Source organism: Cygnus olor, chromosome 1 (assembly GCF_009769625.2).
Source record: "Cygnus olor isolate bCygOlo1 chromosome 1, bCygOlo1.pri.v2, whole genome shotgun sequence".
NCBI lineage: Eukaryota > Metazoa > Chordata > Aves > Anseriformes > Anatidae > Cygnus > Cygnus olor.
In genome coordinates this window covers 22,528,871-22,545,989 of record NC_049169.1, presented here as the reverse complement: position 1 = coordinate 22,545,989, position 17,119 = coordinate 22,528,871, and the positions used below count along the sequence as shown (strand labels likewise).

Here is a 17,119-nt window from a genome sequence, read left to right as displayed (position 1 = left end):
TTACAATGGGCATAACTCTGAAGTCCTCCACATGAAAGCAAAGCACTCCATCTCTCATATGTAAAAGGCCTTGATTTTATATTATTCTATCATTGCACACTTGCTTTTATTGTGAAAGAAAAAAAATACATAATTTTTAAACAGAAGTGATTATTTGTCATGCATAGCAGTACCTTCTTTTTGTTTTCTGATATAAACAAGAATATTTTGCAGTCCTGTTGTCTGTGTTTATTTAAAGAACTGTTCATTCTAATCATAATAATTCTTACACAGGACGACCAAAGAAAAAACTATGAAATATCTACTATCAACTCAAGAAACCAGTATCAAACTGACAGCCAAATGTGTAATTGCAGCTCCATGCTTCAACTGAGAAACATGACTAACTCCCTCTTGCAAGGTGGGAAAAATCCCTATTCATCCTAACTCTCAAGCAGAGGTTGTTTCAGTGGCAATCTGGTATTATTCTAATAAAGAACAAATGGTTGTCCAAGTTCAGGATATTTTCTTAGCAGCTTCTAGATTGTCTCTAGAGAGTCAATTGATGTCTGTTTCACTGGGAAAGAAATAAAGAAAGAGAAAGAAAGAAAGAAAGAAAGAAAGAAAGAAAGAAAGAAAGAAGGAAAGAAGGAAAGAAAGAGAAAGAAAGGAAGAAAGGAAGAAAGGAAGAGAAAGAAAAGAAAGAAAGAAAGAAAGAAAGAAAGAAAGAAAGAAAGAAAGAAAGAAAGAAAGAAAGAAAGAGAAAGAAAGAAAAAGAGAAAGAAAGAAAGAAAGAAAGAAAGAAAGAAAGAAAGAAAGAAAGAAAGAAAGAAAGAAAGAAAGAAAGAAGGAAACCACGAAACAAAGAGCAAGAAACGAAGAAAGGAAGGAAAGAAGGAAAGAAGGAAAGAAAGGAAGAAAGGAAGAAAGGAAGAAAGGAAGAAAGAAAGAAAGAAAGAAAAGAAAGAAAGAAGGAAAGAAAAAGAAAGAAAGAAAGAAAGAAAGAAAGAAAGAAAGAAAGAAAGAAAGAAAGAAAGAAAGAAAGAAAAGAGAAAGAAAGAAGCAAAGAAGGAAAGAAAGAGAAAGAAAGGAAGAAAGGAAGAAAGAAAAAGAAAGAAAGACTATTAGGACTAACAATGAAAAAAGCTTCGGAAGGAAGACAAGTTGTCATTCTTGGATTCTTCTAGGGTCCTTGGATCTTGTTCAAAACAACCAAGTGCTGTTGTGATTTTCAATCATGTTTACAGGTACATTTCAAAATCATTTAATGCTTTTTAGCATCTGAATTTGGCTTATTTTAAATACATATGTATATTTAATACATAATACAATATGCAACCTATCAAAATCATAAAATCCCATTTTTAGTCCATGTTTCTGGTACTTTACTGGCTGTCCATAGTGTGCATCCACTGTTGACTGATCTCTTCAGTCCAGCATTTGTCCTTAGTGACTACAATTTTCATATTGAACTCAGACTCTGAGAGTAAAGAGGAATAAATCCTGAGCCATATTTACTGATCAGTGCTAAGACCAGGACTAGCTTTGTAAAACCTAAGTACTCTTCTAAAAACTGTGATAGTATCTTCCTACTTGACTTTCAGCCCTGTATAGAATAAAGGAAGACAGCAGTATAATTTTGAGAAGAATAAAAGAATCCAAAACATTTTGCTTGTCTCAATGACTTTTATTTCTGACCAAGCATTTTCAGGTGATGGAGTGTAGGTTTGAACTCTATTGTCCTATTACATATGGACAGAAAAATACCCTGCAGGCAGTATAATTGTCATATTTTGTTTACAGTTATAATAATGTATAGCAATAAGTGCTCCTGTTATGTATTTCACTGTAGTGTGTTCTTTTGTTAGACTTAGGGTTGGGTTCAGCAATTAAAAAAAAAATAATCTATCAATTATATAATGATTACGACAGCTGGGGGGGGGCAGCTCTCTGACTTCTTCAGTGAAATACAGCAGAAATACAGTGGCCTAAAGCAAAGTTTAAAACTTGTTTGCTGCAGTTAAAGAAAATATTATAAGTTTCTTGAATCATTTTCTGTCATGTCACAAGAAAGGGAACTAATGAATGTTGAATCTGTTACTTTTAAAAAGAATTGACTAATGTCAGTGTTGATAGGTTCCTTCAGGATTAGATACATAATTTACAAGTCCTAGAAAAGAAATTAAATCCAATACTGATTTAAATCTTCTTGTGATACGGCTGCCTGAAGGGAAGCTCAATGTGGGGTTCCCAATTTTCACTAGTTCACCAACCATGATGCTTAAGGCTAATGATGATTAGGGCTGTATTTCTGATAGTTCATCACATCAGTGTAATTTTAATTTACAGACTTTTTAGTTATAAATCAAGACCATCATACAAAAAATGTCTGCCCCTGAGTCATTTATATTCTCAGTGCATACACTCCGTAAATCTGAGAGCAAATGCAATCTATTATTTCTAAGAGAAAGTTAAAAATCCATTACTGTAAATTTTCTTTTTCTCTTCATCTGAACTCTTGTGCTTTGGTTAAAAAAAAAAAAAAAAAGTGAAATCTATCTTAAAAATTTCATTACATTTGGACTTGAAGCTTACAGTGTTACAGTGAGTATTTGTTTCCCTTAAGGACTAAGATAACATAAGTGGATCTCTACTCAAGCTTCTTATCTGCTTCAGCTAAATACCTGATAGTGAAAGCATCAATAATTGTCTCTCATCAATCAAAAAATTACTAACTTGGAAGAATCTAGATTTGTATCTACATATATTTTCAAATTATGTTCTTTCAATACAGATTTTTGTAAACCAAAACAATGTATAAGTTTGAATTGAAAACAGTTTATAGTTTTAACTATATTAAAACAGATTTTTTTTTAAAGAGACAAAATGTTATATTTTATAATTCTTAAACATTTCAACTTTTCTTTTCCAAATTGGCTTTTAGGTTTCAAAATAGAACACTTTGAAAGAGAAAAAAAAAAATCTCTCACAAATGAACCATTAAAAAAAAATTAATCGATTGCTAAGTCACAAAGGAAACTGAGAAATATTTCTTATTAAAACTTTAAGACTGGAACATTTACTGTCACCAAAAAAAAAAAAAAGCCATCAGTCAACACCTCTTTCTAGCCCTTATTACAACATATGCAATACAAAACATAGTTTCTAAGAGGGAATTCATTATTAGTCATATAAGGAAGTTGATTTCAAATCATAACTACTAGGAAAAGCAAGCTTGTTTTTAACTTTCCTCCTACAGAGATTACATGGTTGAGAGCTCAAATTTGCTAAACCCACACATTCATAGCGAACTTTTACACGTGATATGGTATGCAAAATACTGTTGCAATATGAATAAAATATAACTTTTGTGGAAACAACTGCCTTTTCCTGTTGTTTTTTATTATTATTATTATTCATTACAAAAAGCAGAATATTTTGGAGGGGAAAGGTTTATAACTATGAATGTTGCTTGAATATATGTTATGTTATTCTACTGATGAAGAAATGAAAATGAGGAAAGCAAACAACCCCAAACCCTGGCAGTTAAATATAGTCAATGATCAGAAGTTCTAAAGCAATTATTTTTTCCATCAAAGTCATACAAAAAACTTCTAGTGTCTGATTATTTACAGTGCATTAAGAACATTTAAAGTTGGGCAATCTTAGAGAGGAAAAGAACTTTAAAAGAGGTATAAATTTACAATGCAGAATCATGTAAAATGATAATTATATAAAAGACATCCAGATTCTTGAGACTGATGTTTCTAAATATCTGCCCTCAGGATTGCCTTATGTATGTCAAAGCCTAAGATACCTTATTCAAACTCAGGAATCACGTGAAAGTTTAAAGTTTGAAGATCGAGATATTTTTTTTTAATTTAACTTTTATTCTGTACATCACAGCATTGTTACATATCTGTTTGTTTTGTAAGGATTACAAGAGTATTGCTGATCAGTAATCAGAAGTTCCTACAGCTGCTTCAGAGGAAATCTGAAAGGTCAGCCTGCCCAAAGGAGATCATTAAGGTTACTGAGGACTACAGGGAGAAAACAGTATCCCAGCTAGTGAAGTATGCTGACAAAAAGCCCCTTAGGAAGCAAGATATAGTCTTTATCTAGCCAGAGCCGGCACTTTCTGTCCAAAGGGGAAGCCAGCATTGCACCAGGCTTTGCTCCAGAACAAGTCTGAAGCTTGACCACAAGGACCCCGAACAGTCAGTGAAAACTCTGAGGAACCAGAGACCAGCAGAGGAAACCTGAGGGTTAGGTTCAAAGACAGGATGAGGGTTCTCTACAAGGTGACAAGACATTGCCCAAATGACAGAGATCTGCAGTCTTGACTCAGACACTGCAGTCAAGACTCAACAGAGAAAATATGACAGAGTACCCTAAGCGAAAGGAAAACAAAAGGAAGAGAAAAACACACAGAAAGAGAAAATGGAAACCTTGACTCAACAATTTAGGTGCAAAACATGTTCTAATCTTATTTTAATTATTTGTTCAAAAGGTTAAACTACTACAGTCTCGGTATTTTCATGATTTATTTTTCTGTCATAGCAAATAAATGAATAAAAGCTATAATTTTTCTGAGACACAGTACCAGATATACAGACCAACACAATTGTGTTACTACACAATTTTAAATAGAAAAATCTATAAAAACTGGAGTAGAAGTAGAATTATCTATAGAAGATATCTGACACAGAGATTCATTAAAAATCAGTTACATGTGTCTTCATAAAAAGGAAACTGCTGGAGAAAGAAGGATACAGTGGGAAAAAGTATTATATTTTAGAAACATTTCCTTTATAGAACAGCAGCATAAAAACATACATTGCTTTGCCTTCAACAAATATAGAGTTTTTCACTGAAACCGCTGAAAATATCCTCTATGTTCCCTCTGATTTATTGGCAAGCAAAGGCACTACCGAATTTGGCATATGATGACTTGGAGTATTGACAATCACTCACAAAGATTACTTGGTTTCAGTATACTTTGTCTAGTAAAATGAGGTGGTAGGATTGCCACAGCAGATCATCATGTGGCATAAGTGTCATTGACACATGCTATATAAACTCAGTGAATGCAGAAACAGAGGGAAACAAACTGCATCATCCATATTATGACTTCCCTCTTCATTGTTACTGTACCAGCACCAGCAGACTCCGACAGTGACTGGCATCCAAAATCTCACGCCATGACAAACCGTAAGATATAAAGCTCACTCTTCACTTTAGAGCTCCTCCAGCATAAAGTTGAGTAAGTTCAAAAACAAGTGAAAGGTAGGAGGAGAAATATCTCATTGCTCAATCCTGCTGCACAGAGGAGCACTGTGCAACTGCTGGCACCCTGGGCCAGGTGAGCACAGGGCAGTGTGGCAAGAAGCTGGAAGCAGCAGGGTGTTGTGCCAGCCCTTTTGCATCTCTACCACTCCACAAGCTAGACAGCTCATCAGTGAATTTGAAAAAAGAGACAAAAGAAGAAAGCCACAAGAACATCCTAATACATCCATTTTCAATGAGAGTTAACAAGGGGTGTCCTTAGATAAATTCTTTCCTGCTGGCTTTGTGGTCAATGTGCTTAGTGTGGTGTCGTTTCAGTAGTCTGAGTAGAAGCCAGTCTGCTGGTATGTCAGATAATTCCTGGCAGGACACATATATCAGGCAGAAATAAAGGGACTGAAAAGCCACAGAATTAATGAAAAATTTAGCAGTCTAGGTGGGGATACAAAAAGACAAACTGGAATGGAATTTGAAGCAAATTTTAAGGTAGCTCTAGCTATTACTATGTAAATGCTATTTTAGTACCAATGTGCAAAATGTATGTATCAGTTTTTCAGCTTATTTATAAACACCAGAACTTTTCAGAAAACAATAGCAATTATGGAAATCATGAAAGTCTGTTATAATAGACATAATAAGGGTCTAACTCTAATACTTTCCAGAAATTACTATTTAGTACTAATCTTTACACTTGTTCAAAATGATTCTATTTTCTTTCATGCGTTTCAGCAGACAGATATCAAGTTACTCGGGAGATAACACTGCCACACAATCTGCTCTGTGCAGTTTCTGTCGGTAGGGTTGTTTGTTTGTTTGTTTGTTTTCTATTTGGGCAGAAGAAGTAAATAAATGAGTCCTTGCCAAGTAGTTACAGATATTAAATATTAGATATGGTAAAGTGATTTAACAGCTGAGCCTGAAAACAGAGAGCTATCACATGTATTACTGTGGATAGCACTCAGATAATTATTGCAAAGTAGTCTCAACAGGAGAATCATTGGTAAATATTTACTACACTGTCTTTGCTAGTCTTTATCGGGAGCCACTTACATGGAAAACCAGAGCTGTTAGAAAACTCTTCTTTGTGGTTTGATTAAAACTACTGAACAAACTCCCCTTGGTGAATCCAGTCATCAGTTCACACTGTTGCCTTTCTCACTAGCCTTTAGCAAAACAAAATTTGGTATTTCAAATTTGCAGAGCTAAGGTAAACCCTGTAAATCAATGAGACAGGTTAACTGTGTTGTGGTGTTCCCATGACTGTAACTTTCCTGGCCCCCAGAACTTCCCATTACAGTTGTGGCTTGATGCTTAGCTGTCATTCAAATATTCTTACGTATATTCTCTGAATCTTATTGGGTTGGTGATTTTCAAAACAAATATAATTCAATGCACATGGGGGGCTCAGCTACCACAAAACTTGCGGAACTTATTAAAGCAGTAATTAGAAACACCTCCCAAGGAAGGGTAACTTTGTTTCCTCTGTTATTAAGTAATAGAGACTATACTAATGCTAGTTAACTACACAGAAAAACTCCAAATTCTCCTTTTATATTCAAGAAATATTTTTATTGCGGTAGTTCATCATCCTAGTGTTTCAACCAATTCAGAATTGGTTAGATAGTCCAAACTTCTCTTTTATTAAGTACATTTCCATCCCCTCATATCCTTTCTATTTTTGAAAGACAAGAGCAATATATATGTGCGAATCATTTTGTCTGACACCTTCTTTTGAAGGATGAGTTACTATTTCACTGCCTAACTTCATAGTCAGACTGAGGAATATCAGATATATAATGACTCTAAAATATCATTTAAAGCAGCAGGTGAATGTGCAACCCAACCTACTTCAAAATAAAAAGAATTGGGTTCAGTTTTTTTTTTTGTTATTTTTTGCTCTCTTCTCAAAAAGAGAACGGAGTAACTTTTCTATGTCAACTAATAGAAATCCTCCACATTCCTGAAATATAATAATGTAATATTCAAATGGTTGCATTTCTCCAATGTCAGCATCATAATTAAGCTACTACTTACATTTAGATGAAGCTGGTTGGTCCAATGACCAATTACTTTGTATTCTGTACTTTTGTTGGTGATTTGATACTGAAAAATGTCATAGCGTCCAGGAGCATCTCCATTTTCATTGAAGATAACAGGTGTTCCAGCACTCCCTGAAAAATATTAAAAAGCAGTTAGTATAAATACCTTTATAGCAATTTTCCAGAAAAGATATTCTGGGGGAAAAATTATAATTAGAGACAGTTGATCACACTGACCAGGTTCTTCTCAATGCAACACTGGTATGGTAATAAGTCTAAAAACCTCACAAAGAAAATGTGTGATATTTTCATTATCACTAAATCTAGCTTATATAGAAGTTAATGAAAACAACTTTAAAATCTTTTTTTTTCAAGAAAACACTGAAAAATAAATAAATAAAAAAAAAAGTGGAGAAAATCCTTTTGACTTGCAGAAGGGCACAATTTCACTTTAAGGTGTGAATACAGTGTAGTGGCACAAATAGCAATCTTCCGATGAACTCCTTAAAGACTTTTCCCGTGAAGTATGAAAATAAAGTGAATATCATCAACTTAAGAGCCAATGCTCCTAAAAGACCTTGAGGAACAAATCTCTAAATCTGGTCACAGCTAACGTGATCAGTTTCTAGCATTGACCACCTGTGTAAAAGTGTTTTATCAAAATAAATTAAGGATAGCAGCTGTGTTTGTTGCTCTCTCTTCTATATACGAGACTGTCAGACAGAAAGGTCCATTGCCGAAACTGTCAAAAGTTATAAATCGACACTGTTCTTACTTCGATCAACAAAATGTTCAAAGATTGAAAACTACATGTCTACCTTGGCAGCCAGACCAGCCAAATTAGAGCATGTTTTGATGAATTCCCTCAAGGTGACATTACCTTCAAGGATCTGCAGTCCTACAGAGATTTTGCAAAAATTGCACAAAGAATGTCATATTCAGCAGTCCCCCCCCCCCCAAAATTCACACGTACAGATGAAAGAAATTTATAATGGAGGTCCATTGAAGACAAATCCAAATATCTTAAAGTTGTTTTTCAGTAACTGGAGAATGAAAACTATGTTCACTGAGTAAACAAACAAACAAAAACAACACTATTTTCACATCTCTCGATACGAAAATCAAGAAAAAGAGAGTACCTAGTTCCTAGTAAATTCCTACAGTATGAGACTTGTTAACATAATACGTAGAGGTACTATGCCCACTGTATGAGCACTTTCCAGAGAATGTCAAAAAAAGCTTGAAAGTCTGGGTATATATTATGCAGAAGTTGGCCAGTAGAAGTGGGAATAGCAGTCTACGTACCTACAGAATTTCTGCATAAATACTTCTTGTATCTCTGTCTCCCATAAATTATTGTGTTCTCCTGTTTTGTATAACAGCTTTCATACAAAACTGATATCCAGTGAAATGAACAGTGTTTTCAGAGTGACAAGTGGCACATTAACCACTGTGCCAATTTCACAGTTCTGCCAGCAAAATTCTGGCAGCAAAAATTAGATGTGAGCACACACAGAAGAAGAGTATCAAAAGATTATGTGTGATAAATATTTAAGACCCCATTGAAATACAAGAGACTCAACACAAAATTTTGGAAATCTCTTTATGATTTGCTCCCAATTCTTTTGGCAGAAATAAGGGCAAGAAAAATGCCAGTCTACAATCTTCTATAAGCAGTGAAATTACTCTTCTTTGCACAAATAGCAGGTTGATCCAACAAAATTCTTCCACCCAACAAACACATACTCAGCAGCTTTGGGTAAGTAGATGTTGAAGTAACCTTCAGACTATTTTTTCAATTTGTGATGCTGTGATGATGTGAAGATGATGTGAATCATCGTTCCACTCAGCACCATTTAAAGAGTTTATGGTAGGAACAGAAACCTATTACCAATGGATACGTATTGTCCTTTGTCCTAAAGACCAATGGGGTTTCAAGTCACCCTTATGATCAGCAAAAACAGCGTGAGTTTATAATATCTTGTTTTTTTAGAAACATCATGTATGAGGAGTACATGATACAGTACAGGCCAGAACCATCTTCTTCTTTGATATTATTATGTTCTCATCAAGAGAATTTCACTCAGTGCACCACAGTCAACAGTGGCATAGCATCTTGCTGAATTCAGCTGCTGCTCCGAGTCCAACAAGATCTCTCTCTTACAGCAGACGTTAAGATAAGCTTTGCCATCTTCATAAAGTTCAGTTTGCTAAAGTCTCGAATAAGTCACAGAAGATTCAGACCCCCAAATACTAGGAAGAATGTGCTATCCTTCTGTGGAATAACATTTTTAGAAGGTGAAATAACAGTCACAGTGCTTGTTATAAAGTAAATTTGATAACATCCTAGGGATGCTGCCATAACTAGTAGTTATTGTTAGCAAGTGGCACCAGACCAGTATCTTCATCTATGTCTTATGTCTTATGACATAATTATGTAATAATTATTACACTTTTTTTTCTATGTCATTGTTTTGTGTACATTTAATGAACCTAAAACAAGGAGGTATGCATGACTGGACTGGGCTAATAACCGTTAATAACCATGCTAATAACCATTAGTTACATAACCAGGAAAGCAAAGCTTAAAGGCTTTTGAAGAAAAACTAGGGATTTTAGCAAGGCTTTAGCAGGAGCTTTGGAAGTGTAAGCAGAGAATGAAACTAGAGGTATCAAGGCTATAAACTAATCGTCAATGGTTAATTAGTGTTCTTAAAAGAATATTAATCTCATCTGAAGAAAAATGCACCCTGATGGATAATCCACATGAACAATGTCTGAGAACGGATAGTCCACAAACCAAAAAGAAAGTATTTTATGTAAGAAAATATATTTTGTTTGGACAACCCATTGAATGTATGCTTTATTGAATTAAAGTGAATACTTCTATGGAAAAAACTGCCTAAAATTTTATAGAGACAAGGTAATTAAACCATGTGGAGAAACATTGAAGCTGACTATAACTCATCACATTGGTGGAGACATATCTCGATTCAGTGTAAAACACTGTAACAAACCCCACTGAGCTGTAAAAGTGCCTTTTTTAACAATCTGATATGCAGAATTGATCATTCTTGAAATCCTATACTGTGTATACTTGTGTACTGCCATATATGCCTGTATGGTATAATTGCCATTACAGGGAATTGCATCTTAATACTAGTTCAAGACACTGAGTGTTTAATTGCTCCATTTAATGGATGTTGAGGACCCGCTGCTAAATCTAAATGCAATATATTTTTGTCAGAAATTAACGCAGAAAATTACACTCTGACCTGAAGTAATCAGCCCAGGTTATATAAATTCCAGTTTATAAAAAAGATTTGGGGAAACCACACTGAATAGTTCTTGGATAGAACATTTATTTTAGAGAATAAACTTGGATACCCTCATTCAGGAACTGCATTTATTGGGAACCATCATAGAAAAATGTTACTTTTGCTTAGGAAAAATGTCCCTGCAATGCTTGTCTAGACACCTCAGAGACCACAAGGCAGCCAACGTTTTTTTAAATCATTTCACTAATTTCATAATCATCTTTTTCATAATTTGTCAACAATCATTTAGCAAGGTAGTTAAAGAAAAGCGAGGGAAATGTGCCTTTTCACATTTTATTCTCGGTGTGCTTATGTTGCTCTGCATCATTTTAACCCATGATTGACTCAGATAATTGTATGCAATCTGTCATCATCTTAACTAAATTTTTAATATATTCTAGATGCCTAAAACAGAAGTACATGGTAGAATTTCAAGAATACATAATAAGCTTGGCTACCAATGAAAAATCATGTGTGAACCTTCATATTTCCTTTGAGCCAACCCTTTTTCTTTATTATTTATAAACTTAGTACTAACTTATTTTGAGATCCATTTCTGATGTCTATCTTTGTTGAACAACTCCAAATTACTTTTAGAAAATATTTATTTTTTTTAAATTGTAACTCTATACTGATAAGAGGAGGGAATTTTTCAGATTTTATAATAAAGTACAGTGAAGTATTGTTCAAATGGTTTTCAAACGTGTTTTGAAATCACTTTTTTTTTTTTTTAGCTAAAAAGGTACAAGAATGTAGGAAAATGCATCTCATTTAATGTCCTCAGTCTGTAAAGTCCAGCAGTTCAATCCCAAAGTTAGCAGAGGGTTTGAGTGCCCTTACCTTTACAGGAACTACTTAGCCAAAGGGACAAAAGAGATAAGACAAAGTGGGAAACACATGGAGACAGAACTCCATCTGTTCGTCTGCTCCATCAAACACATCGCAGAATGAACTGATGATATGGTCTAGCAGAGTTGTGGCTGTGTCCAATGATGTGGTTCAAAAGACAGGCAAAGAAACATCGGGTTGTCTATCTGAACATACTTATCTCTTATCTTTTACCTTTTCAAGTCATCAGGTATGCATGTGATTATTACTGAATATTAATTTAATAGCCATGTATGTATGATATGGTTACCTAAAAGCTTCAGAATTTTTGATTTACTGCTTTCCAAGTCCCTTTGATGCACTGAATGGCTAATAAACAGATAGCAACTAAAAATAACTCCATAATCAGACAAAACAATTTTCTAGAAACCCTATAGCTGGATGCATTATATAGTAGTTCCATTACCATTCAGTTGAAGACAATCTATATCTACAACATAAACGAAGAAGTTTATTAAGCTTAAAGACACATTTACTTATTGTATATAATAAGCAACAATCTGATTCTGAGAGAAATTCTTCCTCTTCCTTCCCGGTTTACAACCAGCTGCACTAAACAACTTTGAATGTCAAGCTAACACATACGCTAAGCATTACCAAAGGAATATGTCTGTGACCTCAGTAGTTTATAAGCCTTTTAAAATGCAGCTTAAACTAGCCAGAAATGTTATTTAGAGAAGAAGAAGAAGAAAGTAAAATGCATGAGGTTTTTAATTCAGAATCAAGGATGAAAAGGATTCTTTTGAATTTTTAATGCCTTACGTTGATGTCAAGGAAAGCTGTTTTTGATAAACAACTGCTTTATGACAAGCCCTTTGTACACTGAATTTGAAAATTCACCTTCTTCTAAAGAAATCCTTAAACATGTACCTTGATATTCTTAAGATGCTGTTCAGCAACTCCCTTTTGTGCCTGCTTTACCAATTTTCTTTGCATGTGTACGTAAACAATCCCATCTCCTACTGCAAGCTGTGAGCTTAGTTCCCTGTGAGGTCACCAAATAAGCTTTCTCAGGTGGCTTCCAGTGAAGTTTCTCTCTGCACATCTCCAGTAGTGGAAAGGAAGTGGAATGACTGGAAAACCACAAGTTCATATGTGCAGGTGGCCAAATACATATTAAAATTATTAAGCTGTAGTGAAAGCTAAAATAAGAATAATGGTGAGCCTTTAATGATTTTGTTTCCTTTTTAAAATAGAAAGAAAGAAACAAAAAGAAATCTGTTAAATTAAATCAACAGCCTTGGGTTTCCCTTACAAGAAAACCTTTAGTAAAAAATTACTTATGAAGCACTACTAATTCAGTGCCTTGACAAAAGTGTAGAAAAGTGATAAGCCCCACAACTGACATTTACAGAATATTCCAACTCCAGTGGACCTGATTCCATTACAAAGATTGCTATGATATTTTACCAGATTTCAGCAGCTTGATATTCAGCTCATTTTCTAAAATGAAATGAAAATTACTTAAGCTAAATCTTTGTCCTTTGAGCTACTCTACATAGGCTGTTTTATCTATTATGAAACCCATTGCAGTCAGCAGGGATTCGAGGGTATGGTTAGATAAATAGAAGTCAAGCAGTTATAGTACACTATAATATAGTTAACTGTTGTGTACAAAAACCTCAAAATGCACCATCTGTTAGAATTTGGCATTAATGGAAGGCTTCAGATTTATAGAATCAACCCTTATTTCATTAATTTGTATTATTACTTTCAAGTACTAAGAGTTGGGGGGCAGATCTTTTTTTTTTTTTTTTTTTCTTTAATTTAGCGTTTCATTTTAATTAGTTGTTAAAAAGTACTGCAGAGGTGTACATGAGTTACATGGTTCTCACTAATGTGGAAAGAGGGACAGTAACCATGTGAACCTTCAGTACTTAGAATTCCCAAGGAAGCAGAATGTATCTGTAAAATTAGAAAGGAAATTTGTCACTGATAAGCCTTTCATTGAGACAAATGAAAGAGAAGATTGAAATAGAATGAATAGAAAGGGTAAACAAGCTGTTAAAACATTTCATACTCAAAAAAAAAGAAAATCACTAACAGAGAATTATAAAGAATTATGTAGAACTAATAGAAGCTAATTTGTGAATATTAGGCTGGCAGACAGAGGAGGAATATACACTGTATTGGGCTACGTAAGGTCTGTGATAAATGAAACCACTATCTGCTCAATCTTCATACAGCAGACATTTTGAAACAATGAACAATGCAGTTACTAAAGCAACAAATGTTCATTGTCTTACACATATTCAAAATCTGAAAAGACACCTCTTTATGCTAACCCTAAAATGTCTCAGTTCATGATTAGGACGATAAAACTGGATCGCACCCAAGTGCTGCAAACTTACTGCTGTTTTACATATCCTAAAGTACTGGAGACACCCACATAGATGTGCAGAATATGTTTATGACAGAGAACCTGTGCCTTTCTGAGACAGCAGCTGGAGGCCAGATGGATACCCTAGGGTTATCTAAAACAGCATTCAATGCCCATGTTAAGCAATTTATCTTACTTACCACGGGGCAGATTCTGGCTATTCATGTATGAAAGCAGAAAATAGAGCCAAAGGGAAACTGAGAGTACTACAGAAAACGCATAATATACAGTCTTAGGGCATGTGTGATATAAATTATGGTGGCAGCCACTAGAGATGGATCTCACATAGAGAACGTAAATAATCTGATATTAAAATAAAGTGATATAAACCAATTCCAGGCCAGGCAGTACAACTTTATATTATTGAAGCTGATGGATAAGAACTTTAAGGGTGACACTGCAGAGATGGGTATAATTTGTTTGATGTCTTGGTGAATGGCCTGGAACACAAGTCCTGTGAGGAGCAGCTGAGGGAACTGGGGTTGTTTGGCCTGGAGAAGAGGAGGCTCAGGGGAGACCTTACTGCTCTCTACAACTACCTGAAATGAAGTGATGGGGAGCTGGGCGTCGGCCTCTTCTCACAGGTAGGACTGATAGGACTAGAGGGAATGGCCTCAAGTTGCACCAGGGGAGGTTTAGGTTGGGAATGAGGAGACATTTCTTCTCAGAAAGAGCAGTCAGGCATCGGAATGGGTTGCCAAGGGAGGCGTTGGTGTCACTGTCCCTGGGGGTGTTCAATGAAAGGTTGGACGTGGTGCTTAGGGACGTGGTTTAGTGGGTGACATTGGTGGCAGGGGTGTGGTTGGACCAGATGATCTTGGAGGTCCTTTCCAACCCTTATGATTCTATGATTCTATGATTAGAAATGCATACTTCTGTGAAAGGAATAGTTCATTCCACCTGTGCATAAGAACATTGGACAGGGTGAGTAAAAAGAGCACATGATTTTTAAAATAACAAATAAAAAGCAGTACTTTTTTCTCTCCAGAAGGCAGTTGAGTATTAGAACTTCTTACTACAGCAGGCCCAGAGACATGATGTGCCATAAAACTCACCCTAAAATGATTAAAAATCCAGCCTGTTCTCATTCAGCACTGAGAAGATCTATAGAGACAGGTTTCTTCTTAAAAACTTACATCATACCATGTGTACCAAACAACACTGGTTTGTTTATACATCTGAAGAACCCAGTGAGATGAAAAACCGACCAACCAAAACCAAACAAACAGGGAAACAACAACAACACAATGGGCTGTGGGAGGAGATATATGCAATGGGGACACACAGCTTAATCCCTTAAGAATCAACTCATCTCATAGAAATCAGCGTCAAGAGAAATATTACTGTAGTGATACACTAGAATAGTAGCAAGGTGATATGACATTATCTGGTAAGTGCTAACAGCTCATGCTGAAAGAGGAAGTTATGAGGACATTTAGGTTTTGGGGGTAGTAACTATACATAAGTGTAAAAGAAACAAAAAGTTTTATTTGTATGACTGGAAATATCAAATGTTCTTGGGTGGAAAATATTCATTTTAATGTTATGAAGTATATGTTATGTTTAAATTAAAAATTCCTTTTAAAATATATTTTGCAATACTATTAACATCAAGCCTGATCCTTCTGAGAAGAGTCCGAGGTTACAATTTTCCACATGAAAAAAAAAAAAAAAAGTAAAGTTGCTCTGTATCTTACACATATGCTGGGTTGTAAGTGGGAGTGGAAGTGTGAGGAACCTTTACTGCAAACATAACTGCAAGTCATCTGTTTTGGTATTGCCAAAATGAATAAATACATTTCAAGAGAGCATGCATTTCTCTATACAATCACAATCACCTACAGTCCCCAGCAACACAGCCATACAACAGATGCCCACTGTGAAACGGTCTTCATATCATTTGTTTCCATTTTTATGACTTTACAGGCAAAAAAAAAAATTTCCAAGCAGTTGTAGCTATACAACTGGAGGTGATCAGAAGAGAGTGAGGACATAAGGTGTATTCAAGAACTTCCTCATTAGCATTTTTTTTCCCCGAAACTGTAAATAGTATGTTCTTAAGAGGCACGCCCTTCTGACCATAAATCTGGTCAGCAGTTTCACTCAGGGTAAACAAGCAGGACACAAGAAGATGTATGTGAGAAGTACATGTTATGAGGAACTCGGGTGCACCTTGCCTGCACCCTGCCTTCAGCTCCCTGAGATGCTGAGGATCATCCTTATTCTGCCTTTTCCAGTTTCCTACTTTGTGCTCTTTCACATCCGGATTTTTGGCATTATTCGGGGACGGGAGGCACAGCACTTCACTGCTTCATCCTCTTTTTATTTTTAATTTTTGTTTTGAAACTAGTCCCTACTAATTTCAGAACCTCTGTCTCTGAATACATAGTACTTCCATTGGAGTTATCTACCATGTTCAGAAGGTCCTATCTAGGACACAGTGCATTATATGTGTGAAAAAAAATAAAAAAGAAAAAAAAAAAGAAAAAAAAAAAAAAGCACCTTCCTGGATGAATGTTCATACACCATTCCACAGCAGTAGTCCTCTTGCAACAGTTACAAGTATAAATCTTCATTTCTCTCTTTCATTATTTTAATCTTCCAAAGAGTTGTGGATATGATTCTGTGTGAAAATCTGATTTTATCAGGCTCCTCTTTTTTTCACTTAATTAGCTTATTTCTTCTGGAGTAATCATCTCTGCTCAGTTTTACTACAATGTATCTTTGCAGTAGAGTTTCTACTCTGCCTCTTTTGACACTCTGAAAGTGCTCGGGTAAATGCCTGTCAAGCTGACAACTGACACTTTGGGAAGGCAGAGAGGACTTACAGCTCTCCCACTTCAGGCTCCAGTCTGAACATTTACTTCAGGCCAGGATGAAAACTTGTCAAGCAGGCATATACACACCCCTGTGGACTTTGGAAGTCAAAAGGCACTAAGATAAAGTGTTTCAAATAAAAAAAATAAAAAAATAAAATTAAAAAAAACTTTAGTGAATACTAGCAACTCGCAAGTGCCTGTGCAATCTCAGAAAGAAAGATTTCTTCCCTTTCCCCTGCAGAGCAATTCCTCTAGTACTGAAATATATGAGGGAAAGGAGGTGTGGAGTTAAATCAAAGCCCTGCCCAGATGGAGGTGGTGCTCGTGTAAGGATCTGGATCAAGGGGAGCAACACTTTACAACAGAGAATCAACATCAAGACTGTGCTGTTACGGAACTAGTTAAATTTCA

At 35.3% G+C, this 17,119-nt stretch overlaps 1 protein-coding gene across 1 annotated transcript in view; it reads right to left on the bottom strand.

The window, feature by feature from the left end:
- GRM8 (glutamate metabotropic receptor 8) overlaps window positions 1-17,119 on the bottom strand; it is a 343,619-nt gene that overhangs the window by 61,631 nt on the left and 264,869 nt on the right. Inside the window, 1 exon segment of the mRNA XM_040549625.1 lies at window positions 7,300-7,436. Coding sequence (XP_040405559.1) covers window positions 7,300-7,436 — 137 coding nt within the window.